This window comes from Crocuta crocuta, unplaced genomic scaffold, assembly GCF_008692635.1.
Source record: "Crocuta crocuta isolate KB4526 unplaced genomic scaffold, BGI_CrCroc_1.0 scaffold10, whole genome shotgun sequence".
In the NCBI taxonomy this organism is placed as follows: domain Eukaryota; kingdom Metazoa; phylum Chordata; class Mammalia; order Carnivora; family Hyaenidae; genus Crocuta; species Crocuta crocuta.
The window spans coordinates 6,412,756-6,432,752 of NW_027527551.1; the positions used below are offsets into that span (position 1 = coordinate 6,412,756).

General features: G+C 35.2%; 1 protein-coding gene across 1 annotated transcript in view; it reads left to right on the forward strand.

Annotated features, from left to right (window-relative positions):
* Window positions 1-19,997, forward strand: part of LRRC9 (leucine rich repeat containing 9) — a 111,925-nt gene that overhangs the window by 44,898 nt on the left and 47,030 nt on the right. The window contains exons 15-19 of the mRNA XM_077768894.1: window positions 663-778; window positions 4,595-4,807; window positions 12,370-12,489; window positions 18,107-18,298; window positions 19,406-19,531. Of these exons, the coding sequence (XP_077625020.1) occupies window positions 663-778; window positions 4,595-4,807; window positions 12,370-12,489; window positions 18,107-18,298; window positions 19,406-19,531 (767 nt within the window). The remainder of the gene's footprint in view (window positions 1-662; window positions 779-4,594; window positions 4,808-12,369; window positions 12,490-18,106; window positions 18,299-19,405; window positions 19,532-19,997) is intronic.

Genomic DNA, 19,997 nt, shown 5'->3' on the forward strand with positions numbered 1-19,997 from the left:
TCTAGACTGCTGTTTCACCAAACAACTAGACACCATAGTCTGGACAAGTAAACACATAAAATCAATCATCACAATCCACCTGTCTATGTGGCATTCATACACACCTTCCTAAACCATACTAAATATTCAAATAAATAAACTAGTAGGCAAAATGGGTGAGGGTGGTCAAAAGTTAAAAACTTCCAGTTTTGAGATTTTAAAAAGTCTTAGGGATTATAATGTACAGCATGACTGTAGTTAGCAATACTGTACTGCATATTTGAAAGTTGCCAAGAGAGTAAATCTTAAAAGTTCTCATCACAAGAAAAAAATTGTAACTATCCTTGGTGATGGATGTTAACTATAATTATTGTGATAATTATTTTTCAATATATACATGTATCAACTTATGTTGTACTCCTAAAGCAAATACAATGTTATGTGTAAACTATATCTCCAACTTTAAAAACTTAAAAATTAAAGGGTGAAAAAAAACCTGCAGAAAAAATAAAAAGAATTAAGAAACTATATAGGAGGGGTGGAAAATAGAAAAAAATCTCAATAACATAATGATTAAAACTTACTGAATGTATTGTTTATCAATCTGTGTAATAATGAAAAATATATATTATGTTTCATTTTGAAGAGTGTTTTTTCTTGTTTTGTTATTGATTTTACTCTAGATTCTGTCATGGGACAGAGGAACTGTGATTGCAGCATTCGGCAGTACGAGTGGTTTGTCTTTGATCATGATCTTGTTTTGCCAGAATATGTCGTTGAATTTGAGTATATTACAATGGTATGGATGTATTTTTAAAATTGGAATTCCTTAAATGAGAAGAGAACAGAAACAATAATTAACAGAAGTCTAATAATGTATTGTCAAGTTTATATTGTATATTTATACATAAACATACATATAGTGGTTATTCTGTGAAGGGCTTCATTTTCAAAAGAAGTCATTATGATACCTAAATATTTTTATAGGCAAATATGTTATATGAGTAATATATGGCTACAGTCTCACTGAAAAAGATTCAAACTATATTGAAAGATATATAATAAATATGAACATTTTATTTCACCTCACCTGCAGCACCACTCCCTTTCATGAAGAAATCCACTATTAAAAATTGTGGGTTTGCTTTCATTCTTTTTTCTACACATTTACATATTTAACAGCATGTAACATTTTATATAGTAGAATCAAGATCTAAGTATTTTTTATTTCTTTTTTGCCTTTAATAACATGTTTTGGACATATTTCCACTTCGTACATATAGGTCTATATTCTTTTGGTGGCTGCATTCTATCCAGTAATATCTAATTTCTTTGACTATTCTCTTGTTCATGAAACATATAGGTTGTTTCCCGTTTTGTTATTATTTTAAAAGTATTTCAATGAACATCATTACAGATACATCTTTATACAAATATGGAAATTTCTCTGCAGAATAGATTGGTAGAATTGGATAGTCAAAGGGTATATACATTTTAAATTTTGATACATTTTGCCAGTACTCTCCACAAAGTCTTGGCTATTTTACAAATTTCCAACAGTATGTGACAGTGCTTGTTTCTTTGCATGCTTACCAAGACAAAATGTTATCAATCTTTTACTTTCCCACTCTGTGGGCAAAAAAAAGGATATTTGATTCTTTCATAGTAATTTTATAAATCACTTGTTATATCCGTTGACTGTTTTCAGTTTTTTAAATGTTTTTAATGTTTATTTTTGAGAGAGAGAGAGAGAGAGAGAGAAAACCAGAGCATGAGCAGGGGAGGGGCAGAGAAAGAGGGAGACACAGAATCTGAAGCAGGTTCCAGGCGTTGAGCTGTTAGCACCGATCGCAAAGTGGGGCTTGAACTCACCAACCATGAGATCATGACCTGAGCCGAAGTTGGACGCTTAACCGACTGGGCCACCCAGGCGCCCCTCCTTTGACTATTTTCTATTGGACTCTATTTTTTTATATTTATTGGAAAAGTGCTTACATACATTCTGGATATTAATCCTTTATCTTATATATATGTTGCAAATATTTTATGTCAGTTGTCTTCTAAATCTATTTGTAGCAAAAACCTTGTCACTTTAATTTGTAATTTCCTGGTTAATTTTTAAGAGGTCAGATCTCTCCAGATTTCCTGATATGAATTCTGGGTTTTAAGTTTCATTACAGAGGCTTACATAAATTTTATCCTTTATTTTTTTCCAATATTTATATATAGGTTGTTCTACAACTTTAAGTTTTTTTAGGTATGTCTGGAAATTATTTTATGCGATGTGAGGGAGGGAGAGATCAAATAATTTTTCCTTAAAAATAGATAGCTACTTGACCAAGCATCATCTTTTTTGCTCTATTTGGAAGTGCCATCTTTATTGTTAAAATTATTTTCATATATAAGGGGTTTATTTATAGATTCTTTTATTCTATTCTATTGATCTCTTTGTCTAACCTTGGACCCCTACCACACTTTGGGTTATTACAAACTTTATGATATACTTTGATATGCAGCAGGACAAATTCCCTTTCCCTGACCCCAGTCATCTTTAAAAAAATTTTTTTGGCTATTCTTGAAAGCTTTCTTTTCCAAATAAAATTAAGAGTCAGCTTGTTAAGTTCTATTTTAATGTTTATTTATTTTTGAGACAGAGATAGAGCAGAGCAGGGAAAGGGCAGAGATTGAGAGAGAGAGAGAGAGAGAGAGAGAGAGAGACAGAGAATCCTAAGCAAGTTCCAGGCTCTGAGCTGTCAGCACAGGGCCCAACGTGGGACCTGAACCCACGAACTGTGAGATCATGACCTGAGCCAAAGTTGGACACTCAACTGACTGAGCCACCCAGGCACCCCATTAAGTTCTATTTTAAAATTCTATTTAGGATTTGATTGAGATTGTATTGAATTTAAAACTTAATTTGGGGTAAACTTTTGGGCAGTATTGGGCCTCTCGTCTAGGAACATGATAAGTTATTCTATTTACTCAAGTCCTCTCTTACAATTTTCTTTATGCAGGTTTTAAGTATAATTCTGGGCACTTATATTTTTATATTGTTAGTATGAATGAGACTGTTTCAGCCAAGTATGCTTTCAGCAAAGACCCAGACAAATAGTGAACATAAAACTCAAATGAGAAGTCAAGAGGTGGGCAGTCCTGGCTATTGTGACTGTTCAGTGACTGATGTCAGCAAAGACCTTAGCTGCATCATCCATCTGCCTGCCACTTCATTAGCTCTTTTGACCTGAAGATTCAGTTCTTTCTTCACTTCTGGGAAATTTTCTTCTCTTAATTCCTCCATTATCTTTTCTCTTCCATTCTCTGTTCAGCCCTCTGGAACCTTGATTACTTAAACACTGGACATTTTGAGTTGATCCTCCATGACTTTTGATTTTTTTCTCTCATATTTTACATCTCCATTTAAAAATTCTATTATTCTGGGGCGCCTGGGTGGCTTAGTCGGTTAAGCATCCGACTTTTGCTTAGGTCATGATCNGCTAATTTCATCTGCTGCCATATCCATTTGGTTTCTCAGAGCATTTAGTGAATATTTTATTTCACTAATTATTTTTATTTTTACTCTAAAGTGTTATCCTATTCCTTTCTCTTTTTTTAGTTTATTTATTTATTTTGAGACAGACAGACAGACACACACACACACACAGCACAAATGGTGGAGGGGCAGAGAGAGAGAGAGAGAGAGAGAGAATCCCAAGCAGGCTCCACACTGTTAGCACAGAGCTGGGGCTCGAACTCACAAACCATGAGATCATGACCCGAGCTGAAATCAAGAGTCAGACACTTAACCAATAGAGCCACCAGGTGCCCCACCCTATTCTTTTCTATAGCAGCCTGTTCTATTATAGATGCTTTATTCCCCCAAATTTTAAGCAGTTCTCTTATGGATGATTTTTTCTAGAGCCATTTCAGTTTATGTTTTTCATGCTAATTCATCCACAGTTCCTTACCGTAATTACTTAATCACCTGCTAATTACCTAGAGCATCCTACTGCTATTTTACTTGTTCACTCTGAACATCAAATTTCTCTGGATCTGTTCTTCAAGTGGCTTGTCTCTCACATATGTTTTGGCTACAGGTTACATTTCTGCTCACATTTATCTGTCAGTTTGGTCCCCTCTGATTTATGTCTCACAATTCTTAGTCTTTAACATTTATTTATTTTGAGAGACAGAGAGAGACAGAACATGAGCAGGGAAGGGGCAGAGAGAGAGGGAGACACAGGATCTGAAGCAAGCTCCAGGCTCTGAGCTGTCAGCACAGAGCTCGATGCGGGTCTTGAGCCCACAGACTGCGAGATCATGACCTGAGCTGAAGTCAGATGCTCAACCAACTAAGCCACCCAGGTGCCCCGAAAAAATATTTAAAAATTACCTTTTGCCAGTTTTCAAGGACTTTTCAGTGGAAGGGGATGAACACATTAATTCTTAGCCTACAATTTTAATCTACAGTCATTGATTTCCTAATGTGATTCTAATCATGATAGATAATACTATATAACTGAAAAAAATTAAGTAGGCTTTTCTACATAGCCTAGTTCTTGTTCAAAGTGCTATATAATAGCAACCAAATTTTCAATATTTTTAATAAATTTTTTAGGTCAAGGCTCACTCTTTATTTTCTTCATTCAACAATGTTATTCTAGAAGAAAGCAAAAAAATTTCAGAAGGATCATTACTGTCCCAGGATTTGAAATTTGATGATGAAGTTATTAAAATGGATCCCAGGATCAAGCCCAGACCAAAACTTATTAGTTTGGATGATAAAATGATACTTTCTCTTGCCAACACTAACATTTACAGTCATATTGTGGTAAGTATTATAAGGAATAAAATTGGGGGACAGAAACCTTGAATTTGGAATCATAATCTATCATAAGAAGTTTAAAGATACTGAAGCACCTCTCTGGTGATGCCAGCCATCATGCCATCTAAGTTAAAAGTACTTCGACCTTTCCTTCTTTGTGGACTAGATCAGATCAGTGTTGTCTGGTAGTAATATAATGTAAACCATATATGTAATTGAAAATTTTCTATTAGCCATATTAGGAAAATTTTTTAAATTAAAAGTAAGATTAATTTTAACAAATCCAATATATACGTATATAATATTACCATTTCAGTATGCAATCAGTATGAAGAGTCATTAACCAGTTTCATACTAAGTCTTTGAAACCTGGAGTATATTTGCAGATGACAGCACTTGCATAACATTTCAATTCAGACCAGCCACATTAGTGCTCAATAGCTACATGTTGCTAGTAGCTACCATACAGGACAGTATAAGCCTAGAGGGTACCCTTCTAGTTTACAAGGGATTTTGTTACTGAATAATACAAACAATAATAAGCTTTCTCTAAATGATGAAGATAATTAAGTTTCAAATAAGTTCCTAGGATTAGTCAACATAGAATATCAGAGATTTATCTTTACAAAATTAATCAACAATTGGATTTACTATTGAAGTGACATACTTTACTTATTTATTTATTTGATTATTTATTTATTATTTAGTTAGTTTCAAGTTTTTATTTAAATTGTAGTTAGTTAACATATGGTGTAACATTAGTTTCAGGAATAGAATTCAGTGATTCATGGCTTACATGTAACACCCAATACTCATCATAACAAGTGCCTTCCTTAATACCCATCATCTCTTTAGCCCATCTCCCCACTCACCTCCCTTCCAGCAATCCTCAGTTTGTTCTCGAAAGTTAAGAGTCTGTTTTATGGTTTTCTTCACTCTCTCTCTTTCTCTCTCTCTCCCCCTCTTTTTCCCTGTATGTTCATCTGTTTTGTTAAGTTCCACATATGAGTGAAATCATATGTCATTTGTCTTTCTCTGACTTATTTTGCTTAACATAATACTCTAGTTCCAAACACATCATTGCAAATGATATCATTCTTTTTTATAATATTCCATTATATATGTAACTATATATACATGTATATATACACATATATACCACCTCTTCGTTATCCATTCATCAAACATTTTGGCTCTTTCCATAATTTGGCTATTGTTAATAGTGCTGCTATAAACATCAACGTGTTTATGTCCCTTCAAATCAATATTTTTATATCCTTTATACCTACTAGTGCAACTGCTGGGTTGTAGGGTAGTTCTATATTTATCTTTCTGAGGAGACTTCATACTGTTTTCCACAGTGGCTGCACCAGTTTTCATTCTCACCAACAGTGTAAGAAGGTTCCCCTTTGTCCACATCCTCGCCAACATCTGTTGTTTCCTGAGTTGTTAATTTTAGCCATTCTCATTGTTGATGATACTCATTGTACTTTGGATTTGTATTTCCATGATGATGATCGATGCTGAGCATCTTTTCATGTGTGTTAGTCATCTGGATGTCTTCTTTAGAAAAATCTCTTTTCATGTCTTCTGCCCATTTCTTAACTGAATTATTTGGTTTTTTGGGTGTTGAGCTTTACAAGTTCTTTATAGATTTTGGATACTTATCCTTTATCAAATATATCATTTGCAAATATATTCTCCCATTCTGAAGGCTGCCTTTTTTGTTCTGTTGATTACTTCCTTTACTATGCAAAAGATTTTTATCTTGATGAAGCCCCAATGTTCATTTTTGCTTTTGTTTTCTTGCCTCTGGAGACATGCCTAGTAAAAAGTTGCTATAGCCAATGTCAAAGAGGCTGATGCTTGTGTTCTCCTCTTGGGTTTTGATGGTTTCCTGTCTCACATTGAGGTCTTTCATCCATTTTAAATTTATTTTTGTGTATGGTATAAGAAAGTGGTCCAGTTTCATTTTTTTGTATGTTTCTGTCCAGTTTTCCCAACACTATTTTTTGAGGAGACTGTTTCCCACTGGATATTCTTTCCTGCTTTGTTGAAGATTAGTTGACCATATAGTCGTGCGTCCATTTCTAGGTTTTCTATTCTGTTCCATTGATCTATGTTGAAGCAACTTACTTTACATTGAGGCAACTCTATTGATATATGAAGTCTACCTCTGTATCCTGACTTTCAGATCCGTCCATTTCAAATCTGCTACCATTCTATACAAACTACCATTGTCTCTGACCTAGACTACTGCCATAGCCTTATAATATTCTACCATTGCAACACACATTACATTACATTAATGTGTTCTTTGGGTGCCATTCATAACTGAATATAACTCAATATGGGGGTTAGGGAGTGCCATCTAGAGCTTTTACAAAAGAGGTATTGTCCTGCCACTTTGAGCCCCCAATCCATTCTCCCTGTTGAAGCTAGAGCAATCTTTTCAAGATGCAGATTTGATCATGATATCTTTGTCACTCCTTACCACTCTTACTTGAAATTTTCAAATGATTTTCCATTGTTTTAAAAGTAAAACCAAAGTCCTTAATATGGCCTATAAGATTTTGAATGGCCTGGCCCCTGGCCTACTTTTCCAGACTCTTTTAATATTACCCTCTCTTTGATTCTACATGCTCAGCCTCCTTTCTATTTCTTAAATGGATTCTGCTTGTATCCAATACAGATCCTCTGCACTTGCTAGTCCTCTGCATGGAATGTTCTCCCCTGAGCACTTTCTCTTAGTTAATTCTCACACACCTTTTGGATCTATACAGAAGCAAAGTTTTCTCTTACCTCTCAGTCTGCATCACATTCCTTTGTTCTATCCTCTGTATCCTTCCTAGACTGTAAATTCCACAGTGGCTGAGGCTATGATCATTCTTCGATATGTATATCCCCAGTACCAGGACAACAATATATGATGGTGCAGTGTGCATTTTACAAGAGGGTCAAATCCAAGGGGTACCTTTTAAATCATAGAGTAGTATATATTCTACAATTTTCTGACAGCTGTTCCTAGAATTTCTTGTGCTAACAGAATAAGCATATTGTGATAATTTTCTAAAAGCTGAAAATAATGGTGTCTTGAGGAAAGGATAGATGCCATTTCGGATCCTCTGTCCCCCACTGTCTCTGCCCCTTCCCTGCTGGTTGTCCCTCTCTATCTCAAAATAAATAAACTTTAAAAAAATAAAATAAAATAAAAACAATATCTTTACAAACAGCTAATGGTTCTTACAAAGTGGGTTTGCTTGAACTGCAGAAGTAGCAAGCAAATTAATATTTGCTTGATACACTGATAAGAATACTTGAGAAGACAAGTTATTCTCACATGAAACCATCTTTCTATGTGTGCCCTGAAAGCTGAGATACAGATAAACATTCATAAATTTTTTCAAGTGATTTATAAAACAAAAACAATGAAAAAATGTTTTAAAAATTTAATGTTTATTTTATTTTAATTTTTTATCTAAACGTTTATTTATTTTTGAGAGACAAAGAGAGACTGAACACTAGCAGGGGAGGGACAGAGAGACAGGTAGACACAAATACAAAGCAGGCTCCAACTGTCAGCACAGGGCCCGACATAGGGCTTGAACCTACGAACTGTGAGATCATGACCTGAGCTGAAGTAAGACGCCTAACTGACTGAGCCACCCAGGCACTCCTATTTATGTTGAGAGAGAGAGAGCGAGTGAGCAAGCGAGCATGAGCAGTGGAGGGGCAGAGAGACGGGAAGAGAGAGATTTCCAAGCAGGCTCAGCAATGTCAGTGCAGAGTCTAATGTGGGGATCAATCCCATGAACCATGAGATTATAATCTGAGCTGAAATCAAGAGTCAGATGCTTAATTGACTGAGTCACCCAGGGGCCCCAAAAATACTTTTGAAAATACTAAGTGTAGTCAATAGTTTTGAGTCTGCTTCAGAAAATATTTAGAAAACATCTTATTTCAAGGGGTTGCTTTGGTCCAACTATGTCATCACCATCCACCAAATCTTTAAATCTAGAAGATTAAGTTTGACTTTAACCCATTATTATTAGGGAGGAAGGAAAGCTTCATAATATGATGGCAGTATCACCATCTGTATCATAAAGGTGCAGTATTTTAGGAGCATTATTTGAGCTGACAGTATGGAGAAATTATTGTTTCTGCCTTATAAGGTAAAGAGTTCATAATAAATTTTATTTATTTATAATAAATTTTTGATAATAAGGCTTTAGTAATGAAAAGTTTAAATGCATGAGTTTGACTGCATTGAGCTTCCACAACATACATTTCTGTAGATTTAAAGGGATTAAATAAAAGTTAGAAAAACAATAGTTTAAAAAAAGGTAGATCAGGGGCGCCTGGGTGGCTTAGTTGGTTAAGCATCCGACTTTCGCTTAGGTCATGATCTCGCGGTTCATGGGTTCGAGCCCCGCGTCGGGCTCTGTGCTGACTGCCAGCTCAGAGCCTGGAGCCTGTTTCAGTCTATGACTCCCTCTCTCTCTGACCCTCCCCTGCTCACACTGTCTCTCTCTCTCTCCTAGAAATAAATAAAAACATTAAAAAAAAATAAAAATAAAAAAAGGTAGATCTTTTTTATTATCTTTGGTTTGTAAGATAAAAAACAGTGAGGAGGAGAATAAAACTTCAGAATACCTGGCTTGCTCATGACCTCCACCTGACTGCTTTAATTTGATCAACACCCATAACATAAGAATGGAAGAAATTTCTCATCCTAAATTTTCATATACTGCTTAAAAGCCAGAAAAACCTTCTAGGGCTTCTAGTAAGAATAATGGATAGAACAATAAGAATGTTTAGACATCATGCCCTTTATTCCCCTTCCTTTGTGTCATTACTATAAGAGAAACCAAGGGTACACATACACTTCTTATTTTCTTTTCAGTTTTCCCCTCTAGACTGAGTTTTTTAGGACATCTAAAAATAAATAAAATATTTAGAAATGAAGGTGAGGGGGTTGATGGGCATGGAGGAGGGCACTTGTTGGGATGAGCACTGGGTGTTATATATAAACCAACTTGACAATAAACTATTTAAGAAGAAAAAAAGAAATAAAGGTGGGGGATGGGAGGGAATGAGTGAAATAGATGAAGGGGATTAAGAGTACACTTATTGTGATGAGCACTGAGCTATGTAAGGAATTGGTGAATCACTATCTTATATACCTGAAACTAATATAATACTGTATGTTCATTATACCTGAATAAAAAATAGAGTTGTTAGTTGTATGTCTGGCTTTTGCATTGATTTATTCATCTATCATTTACTGAGCATTTGCTATGTTTTAGGCAATGAGGTAAGTATTAGGGGTTCAAAATGAATTAATTATTTTCCCTATCTCAAGGACATCATTTTAGTGGAGGAGACAGATATGTACACAAATATAGGCAGCTTGGAGCTGCTGGGAGAGTTCCACAGAAAGAGATAAATTTTGTGTGGATTTTTGAAAGATATGAGAAATTCAGCTGTTTATGTCTTCCAGGCAGAGGAAAAACTCTATCTAGAAGCACATGATTTTGACAGATCCTAGTGTTATTAGGGAACATAAGGTGACTATGAACATAAGGTGTGTAATAGTGGAAAGTAAAGTTGTGGGTTGGAATACAAGAAAGATACACAAGGCTGTAGCTATAGCCACAATAGGATGGATTTTCAAAGGCAAATTGTAAAATGTCAGATTTTCTTTAAGGAACAGGCCCTGTGTTTTTAATGACCCTAACTTTGGCAACTTGTGGTTAGATTTAAATAACTAAAGTCAGGCTGATGGTATGGATATCCAGTGGATACTATTGTAGTAGTCCAAAAGACAAATAATAGTGTGAACCAAGGTACTTGTAATAGTGATGGAATAGTTGGGGCACCTGGGTGGCTCAGTCTAAGCGTCCAACTTCGGCTCAGGTCATGATCTCATGGCTCACGGGTTCGAGCCCCGCGTCGGGATCTGTGGTGACAGCCAGCTCAGAGCCTGGAGCCTGTTTCAGATTCTGTGTCTTCCTCTCTCTCTGACTCTCCCCTGCTCACATTGTCTCTCTCTCTCTCTCAGAAATAAATAAAACATTAAAAAAAATTTTTTTAAATAGTGATGGGATGGTTGGTTTAAGAAAATTTCTAGAATCAAATGTATATGGAAAAGAGGAAAAAGGGGTGGTTAACAATTACTGTTTGATAGATAGTGAAACTCTTAATCAGGATTGAAAAAATAGACTACCAAGCAGATGCATATGGAAAATAATGAATTCAGTCTGCACATGTTAGTGTAATGTATCTGTAGAATGTATCATGGGTGATACAGAAATGTGACCTCTAGAATAAGCTACTCTGCATAAATTGACCCTTCTTAACAATTTTAACTAAGTTTTGACAACTATTTGACATTGATGTTTCTCCCTGCCAAGAATTTGGTTATATCCACAGTATAATAGGGTATAAAATGGTGGTGGTAAGTAAAGAGAGTTGGGAAATAGATGTTGATTTTATCATAATACTGATTTGTTGTGAATATTAAAACATTTTAATTATATTAAAACATTTTTATATTAAATTACATTAAAACATTTTTCTTATGCCATAATATGTTTATAATTAAAACATATGAAGATACAATCTTCACTTGATACCATTCACAGTGGTGTAGGGTAAAGACAGAAAAATATGTAGACATCAGGGTATCCCCTAAATATAAAAAAAAAACCTGTAATAACACTCATTTTTGTTTAGCCCAGGATCAAATGGACAGGGAAAGTCTAGGTCAAACTCTGATATGGAAACCCTTTCCAGCCTCCTCCTTTTGAGTATCCTCCTATGTTAGCATCCTCAGCCTTTCTTCCTTAGTCCTGTGCCTTCATACAGTTTTTTCCAACCAATGTATTTTCTTGTCATCTTCTCTCTTGTGAGGTATCCAAGCCAATACCCAAAATCTTTAGGGCCTGTATTATTCACTGGCTAGCCTAAGAAATAAAGTGCCTTAATAAATATCTTAACAATGTATTTAGCTATTTTCTAGAAAGAATTTTTAAGTCAGTTAAGTGCCTGATTCTTGATTTCAGCTCAGGTCATGATTTCACGGTCGTGAGATTGAGCCCAAAGTTGGGCTCCATGCTGGGCACAGAGCCTGCTTAAGATTCTCTCTCTCTCGACTCTTGAATGCTGACAAAAACTGAGGACTGATGGATGTAGGGGGGAGGAGGGATGGGCATGGAGGAGGACACTTGTGGGGTTGAGCACTGAGTGTTACGTGGAAACTAATTTGACAATAAACTATTTGTAAAAAAAAAAAAAAAAGATTCTCTCTCTCTCTGCCCCTCCCCCAACTCGTGCACACATATGCTCTTCCTCTCTTCCCTCCACCCCCCCAAAAAAAGAATTTTTAGACTCAAGTGGAAAATCAAATTAATCAATAACAGGGCCTAGTGATGCTATTATAAAGTATATCTTTTAAAATCATACCTTAGATATATTTCTTATTGGCTCTCTCTCAATGTTATTTAAATAACTATGATATAGAATGTAATCTGCCTTATTTTTTTATTGTACATTTCATTTTATTTCAGAGTCTGAATCTACATGGAAACAGCTTGAGTAAATTGAGAGATCTCTCCAAGTTAACAGAACTTCGAAAACTTACTATCAGCTTTAATGAATTTACCTGTTTAGATGATGTATATCACTTGGTAAGAACTGCCCTTTTGAAATTACTTAAGTAGAATAAAATTATTAATTTAATAAATTATTTTGTAATTATGACCTCAAATATACCATATTCAGGATTATACAGCTCAAAGTATAAACAAACATACATAATGATATGTTGCCTTGTCTAAATAGGTCTTAGATTCAGATCCCATTTGCAAACCAAATGAATTTATTAAAACTACCCCAGACTTGTTTTTAAAATGTCTTTTGGAAATTGTCATTTCCAGTGTTTTCTCATTCTTATTTTTCTGCTCCTGAGTCCTTATTTCTTCATTTTGTAGTTTACTACTTCATATCGAAGGCTGTCAATTCTTCCCATTTGTTCATTTTTTATTTTGTTATTTCTCTTTCTTTCTGCCTTGTTCTTTCTACCTGAATGTCATCTCCATGGACCTTCTTGAGCTTGTGTTCACTCTTTCACAGATCATAGGACAAATACAGTGATGCACATGTACACATAGTTAAGCATTTTGTCTGGCATTTGTTTTCTTTGTTATATATCATATAACAAAAATAATCACCTATGTGGCTCTAGAATTCCAACCCAGTATCCCCTGATTCCCTGGATCCCAGGTCACTGACATACCTTTTCAGAATACATCATCATCCTCCTCAGCTCTTCTTCATTCCCTACCTGCTTTCAACCATATCAAAGCCCCTGCATTGCTGCTTCTCCTGCTCTGGTAGGAAATCTGACTTTGCTAACTGACCTTAAGTTTTAGTACTAAACCCCCTGTCTTGTTTCCTTTGGTAACCCGAGGTCCTTTTTAATAGAATCCCTAATAGTCTGGATTCGATATGCAGCTAATTAAAGAAGACAGGGGCGCCTGCGTGGCTCAGTGAAACGCCTGACTTCCGCTCAGGTCATGATTTCAGGGTTTGTAAGGTCGAGCCCCACATCAGGCTCTGTGCTGACAGCTCGGAGCCTGGAGTCTGCTCCGGATTCTGTGTCTCCCTGTCTATCTCTCTCTCAAAAATAAACATTAAAACAAGAAGGTAGTTTAATAGAGGTCCCAAGATGTAAATTGTCGGCATTTTTTATTAACTTTTTTTCTGATGATTTGCCAATAGTTCCAGAGGTCATAACAGCCATAATAATTTTGCTCAGGCACAAAATTTGATGAGTAAACTTTTAAGTCACGCAAGGCACTTAGATAGTGAGTTCTTAGCCAGCTGCCCAGCATGTATTTTGCAATATAGTTTTGTGGTTCTTAGATAGAAAATTATCTTTCAACATCATAGTTTCACAGCCTACTTATTAGGTTAATACTATGGTGGCCATTTTATAGATAAGAGAACTGAACAGATATGCCTAAGTGGTATTTTCAAATTTTAAGATTAGCAAAGAGAGAAAGAGAGAGAGAGAGAAAGAGAGAGAGAGAGAGAGAGAGAGAGAGAGAGAGAGAGACCTCTCAAATAGCCAGTGTCTGATATATAACTGTGTCTTGAAAAATGACTACAGGAATGGTAGGGGGGTGATCAGAGAGAGGAGATAATCTGTGCATGTCTTTTTTTCACCTTTTTAATATAAAATAAAACAGATACAAGGGCACATGGGTAGCTCGGTTGGTTAAGCATCTGACACTTAATTTCGGCTCAGGTCATGATCTCACGGTTTATGGGTTCAAGCCCTGCATCAGGCTCCATGCTGACAGTGTGGAGCCTGCTTAGGATTCTGTCTTTCTCCCTATCCCTCTGCCTCTCCCCCACATGCCTGCTCTCTCTTTGGCTTTCTCTCTCAAAATAAGTAATAATAAATAAACAAAAAAACCCCACCCAGAAACAGAAAACTACATACTTCAAGCATGTGGCTTAGTAACATTATTACAAGGTGAATGTGCTTGTAACTAGCGCCCAGGTCAAGGAATAGAACTTTGGAACCTACAACATAAGTCCCTTCTATATATGCCCTATCTCTTAAGAAATCATTATCTGACCTTTCCAGTAATCCTCTCCCTGCATTCCCCCCATAGTTCCATCACCCAAATGTGCATCCCAAACCTAGTACAATTGTTTTTGCCACTCTAAAAATTGCTGAAGTCTTTTTTAATTTATAGTTTCTCGTATAATTCCTTCTTTCCTCTTCCATTCCCCATAGTTTATCTGTAGAGATACTTGACCTTCCAATCCTAAGAGTGTCCCACAGTTTGGACCCTGCTGATTTGCTTATGATACAATCCTACATGCCCTCCACCCTTCATATTTTCTGCAAATTGGCAACTACATCCAGAGATTGGATTTGACTCAAGTTCTATTCTTCTGGCAAGACTGTAGGAATTGAATAATGTCTGGTTGACTCAATGCTGGTAGTCATTATTAATGCCTATATCCATTAATTCATCAGTGATGACAAAATGGCAATATTCTTATTCTATCATTTCTTTTTCATTTGTTAGTTGGAATATTATATTATAAATGTTGTCCACGGAATTTGGGTTTTATCCATTTATTCTGTTTTATATGTGGGGATTCAGAGAGATTGAAAACTTATGCTGCCTCCACCTCTTTATTCTCCAGTGATGAGTTTTATATGTGTGTTTAATATGATTTATGTTTATCTTGGCGTTACAAAAGGTTCTGATCTAGTTTAATCACTCACCTTCATTCTTATTTTAATATCTTTAATGTTTATTTATTCTTGAGAGAGGCAGAACATGCATGGGGGAGGGGCAGAGATAGGGAGACATAGAATCCAAAGTAGGCTCCAGGCTCTAAGCTGTTAGCACAGAGCCCAACATGGGGCTCGAACTCACGAACTGTAAGCTCATGACCTGAGCGAAGTCAGATGCTCTACTGACTAAGCCACCCAGGCGCCCCTCACCTTCATTCTTATTGTCTTGTACGTTTTTTTAATTTGCCTTTGAGACATCTCATTTTTACTATTATTTCCCTTAAGCATGTCTCTAACATGGAAATTTTCCATACCTGCCTTGCATGCTACAAGCTGCTTCTACTAGGTTGCAGAAAGTAAACGTATTGTTCCTAAATGTTCATCATCCTGGCCTTGCTTGTAAATCAAAATACCCAACCTAACACTGTTTATATAATGGAAGACTCAGGCTTCGTTAATGATCAAAAAATATATGCACTATATGGTTTTTATAGCATTTTTAGAAGTCTAAACAAGACATCCATACAAGATAAATTAAAAATTCCTAAGCTGCATGTTTGTCATTCGCTCACCTGAACTATCAGGAAAAGAGTATCTGAGAAAAAGCAATAAGAACAAATTTGTTTCTCTGAAACTAGCTCCACCATATATATGGCTATTTGCAATCTTAATCTAGATTATGTGCCTAATTTTTTATACAGAATACAGCAATACTTCTGTATTATCTTTTCCAATGAAAAATTTATTGTTAAAGTGTTCTTGATGTCTAGAGAGAGCTAATTTATATTTATAGAGTGAACCATTATCCCTAAGAATAGTTAAAGAAGGTGTCGTGGATTTTAATCTTTGTAAATTGACTGTGCTGTACTGTAATTTAAGAAGGATTTAAACTGGAGCATCAGAAATATTAAGACAAAAAACTCTTCCACAAAATTGAAAATACTGAATATCTATGAGTTCATAGAGTCTGTTTTATATCTTGAGATTACAAAAATGAAGATCCTATCCCCGTTTTCAAGGAAAAAAGACAGTTATCTTTTTATGATGTATGGTTCCCAAATACTGGTCTGCATGTAAGTGCTAGAATTTGAGACAAGGTTTTACCACTTTTATGATGAAATTGGGAAAAGACAGCCCATGTAGTAAATTTTTGTAAAGCCAAAAAGACTGTTCTAAGGTTATGTCCTTAATACTTTTCAAGAAATTGCAATAGCAAATGATTGCATGTTCGTTTGTTTTACTACACTTACTTAGGAGAATAAAAAGTCAGTAACACTATTTGGTTTCCAGGGATTTTTTAAAGATCTTAATGATTTGTACATTCAACTCTTGCAACCTGAACCACTATAGTAAGTGCTTTTCCAACAATATGAATTATGCTTTATATAGCAGTGACTAATTCTGTGCCGAATTCAAATAGTTGTTTGAATTACCTATAAAGAAATCAAGCTCATTTTTAACCTATAGTAATATTACTTTTTATTTTTAAAAATATGTTGCAAAATATCTTCTTAAAGTCCTTAATCTCTTCTTTGTTCTATGTCTGAATTAGTACATACCTTAAAAGGAAATTTCATTTGCAACAAATAAAAATAACAAATTGAAGTCTTAAAGACTTCTTACAAATAACTAGATGAATATCTGAATAGATAAATGGCTAAAGACAGGAAATACAAGAAACAAAAAACAAAATTTAAAAATGGCTAATACAAAACATATGGAATGATGTTCAACTTTATTGGCAATCAGTAATGTAAATTAAAATAAGGCAGATGAATTGGTGGGTATCTAATAAAATGAACATTCCCATATTCTACTGTTGGAAGAAAAAATTAGTACAAACATCCTTGAAAATTATTTGCCAGTATTTATAAAATATCTTAACAATATAGAAGTCCAAAATAATAATCCCATTTTAAAAAATCTCTTCTTGGGGCACCTGGGTGGCTCAGTTGGTTAGGCATCCGACTTCAGCTCAGGTCATGATCTCACGGTTTGTGGGCTTGAGCCCAGTGTCAGGCTCTCTGTGCTGACAGCTCAGAACCTGGAACCTGCTTCTGTTCTGTGTCTCCCTCTCTCTGCTCCTCCCCAGCTTGTGCTCTGTCTCTCTCTCTCTCTCAAAAATAAATAAACATTAATATTTGTTTTTAATCTTTAATGGACAAAATATGAAAGTCTCAGTTAAAGGATCATGATCATGGATGTTAGTTGCAGTGTTGCCAAAAATTAAAAGCCACATAAATGTTCATAGTAATATGTTTAAAATAATCCTAATTATTCACTTATTGGAATATTATACAATCATGAAAACCATTTTAAAGAATATTTAATGATGCATGAATGTTAAAGGTATACAAATTTTGCTATAATACAATCTGTTTTGTGTAAGACTATGTGTGCATCTAATTGAAACACAATGTTTTTCAGTGGCTATTTCTCATTTTTTTTAAAGCTTATTTATTCATTTTGAGAAAGAGAGAGCAAGCAAGGGAGACGCAGAAAGAGAGTGAGAGAGAGAATCCCAAGCAGGCTCCACACTAAAGGCGGAGCTGACACAGGGCTCGAATTCACAAACTGTGAGATCAGGACCAGAGCTGAAATTTCTACCTCTAGAGGTGAACTTTTTTTAACCAGGCTATGGGTTCAATGGTATAAACCAGAAGCCCAGAAAGTAAAAAGTGTAATTCCTTGTTTTGAGGGACAAATTATCCCATCAGTTACTCTTCACCTTCTTTTCTAGGTAAACAAATACTGCCTCGCTATGTTACAAGGGTGAAGTGAGGATTGAGAACTACAAATAAAAGACCTGTAGCTCTTTGGAAGAATATATATGTTGATACCATAATTGCAATATATCTACTGTGTAGGTTTTCTGTAAGAATTACCAAAAAGCATGTAAATATTTAGTGAATCATAAAGACAAGAACTCTGTAAATAGAAACTCTGACCCTTTTTAGCACCACTTCTATTTGTATGTGTTGCAGTGTAACCTTGAATATTTGGATGCAAGCCATAACCATGTGATAACCCTGGAGGGATTTAGAGGTCTGATGAAACTCAAGCACTTAGACTTGAGTTGGAATCAATTGAAAAAGTCTGGTGATGAAATAAATATATTATGCAAACACACCACAAGCCTTCTTACTCTCGATATTAGACATAATCCGTGGCAAAAGGTATGCAGCAGATGTATTTATAAAAAAGCAAAGAATCATTTTTATTTCAAAGCCATTTTCTCACTACTATTCAGTATTAGCCAAAAATAGGCAACCTATCTTTGTTTTACTAGAATTCTTTTAAGTATTTCATAAGTTGAATTTAGCGTAGTGATCAAATGAATTAAATGTTACTATAAGTAAAGATTTTTTTATAAGCTCTAATAGTTTGAGAGTATTGTGGCTTTAAGAGTGTTAGATACCATTGCTACTTGCAAATCGTGGGAGGGATTATATCGTTCAGAGTGCTAGAACCTGTTACAATGAAGCATGGGACCAAGAATAATAGAATACAGTGAGGAAAACAGACTATGAGAGGGAGGGATAAATTTGTTACTTCCCCTGATGAACCTGCATACAGAGACTTATGCTCTGCTATAAAAAGAAATTTTTCCTCGTCATAAAATTACCGAGATTTGTGCTAAGAAATTTCAGTATTCAACGATTATATTGAAGAGTATCTCCAAGTATTGAAAATAAGCCTCAAGCCAAGAAACATCTTTTCCTTGCTTTTCAAAAATGAATATGAGTGGGTTCAATATTTTAAAAAGAGTCTAATGATTGGTTCTGTTAAATTGGCCACATTACTATGTTTACATTGTTGTATTACTTTTTTACTCAGGAAAATTGAAGGTTAGTTTTCTTTTGCCAAAGCAGACAGAGAGTGTGTCTGGTCATGGTACAGCTTTCTTCCCATTGCCAAACTAGATGTCAAGGGCTAAAGATCTATAGAGACTTGCACAGGAGTTGACTAACCCCTGATCTAGAAGAATAGGAGGCACTGCCGTTGTTCTCTGAGCACTTTTTACCACACTTTTCAACAGCTTATATGACTTCCCCTCCTTCATAAGAGTAGAGTCATCTGGCTTCAAACAGATTAATTTTTTAAAATAATTTAATTTCAGCTATTGAATAACTAAGTGAAACCCTTATTTTTAAGTATATATAAGAGAGTGGGAGATGCATAACTTTGAATTATATGGGAAGGAATGAAGAAGCACACTCCTTTCCATGCCGTAACATATGTAATATTTTGTAAAAATTAACTTTTTGTTATTTTTTTCTAAGCCAGCCACATTAAGGCTGAGTGTAATTGGCAGATTAAAGACTCTCACCCATTTAGATGGACTCCTAATTTCTGAAGAAGAAGCAATAGCAGCAATGAAATTTATTACTGGAACAAAGATTACGCAGGTTGGATTTCACTGTTTAATATCCCTTGTGCTGTTTAGAATTTACAAGTTATATTTTCCATATCTTGCATTGTTTTTAAGATTTGGATCCTCTTTTAGCATGCTAATAAAAATCAATCAATATATAACAACCATATTACTTGAACTTTTTTTCCTGTTTAAATGTATCTCATTTAAATACCAACTGGTTGTTTGGCTTTTCACCCTGCATACTACCTCAAAAATGCCTCTAGGGCAATTGTTTTTTTTTTTTTTCTAGTCAACTTGAACACTCACCAGAGTCCTTTCTAGAGCCTACATGAAAACAAGCAACTTTCTGTGGATAAAGTAAGCTTAGAGGCCTTAATAAAGCATTTAGTGAATTACCTACCTAGTATTGACATTAACTGGCTGAAAAAACAAAACAAAACATAACTAATGAACTTGGGCAGGGAATGCCCATATTATCCAGATTAAGAATGCTGTAC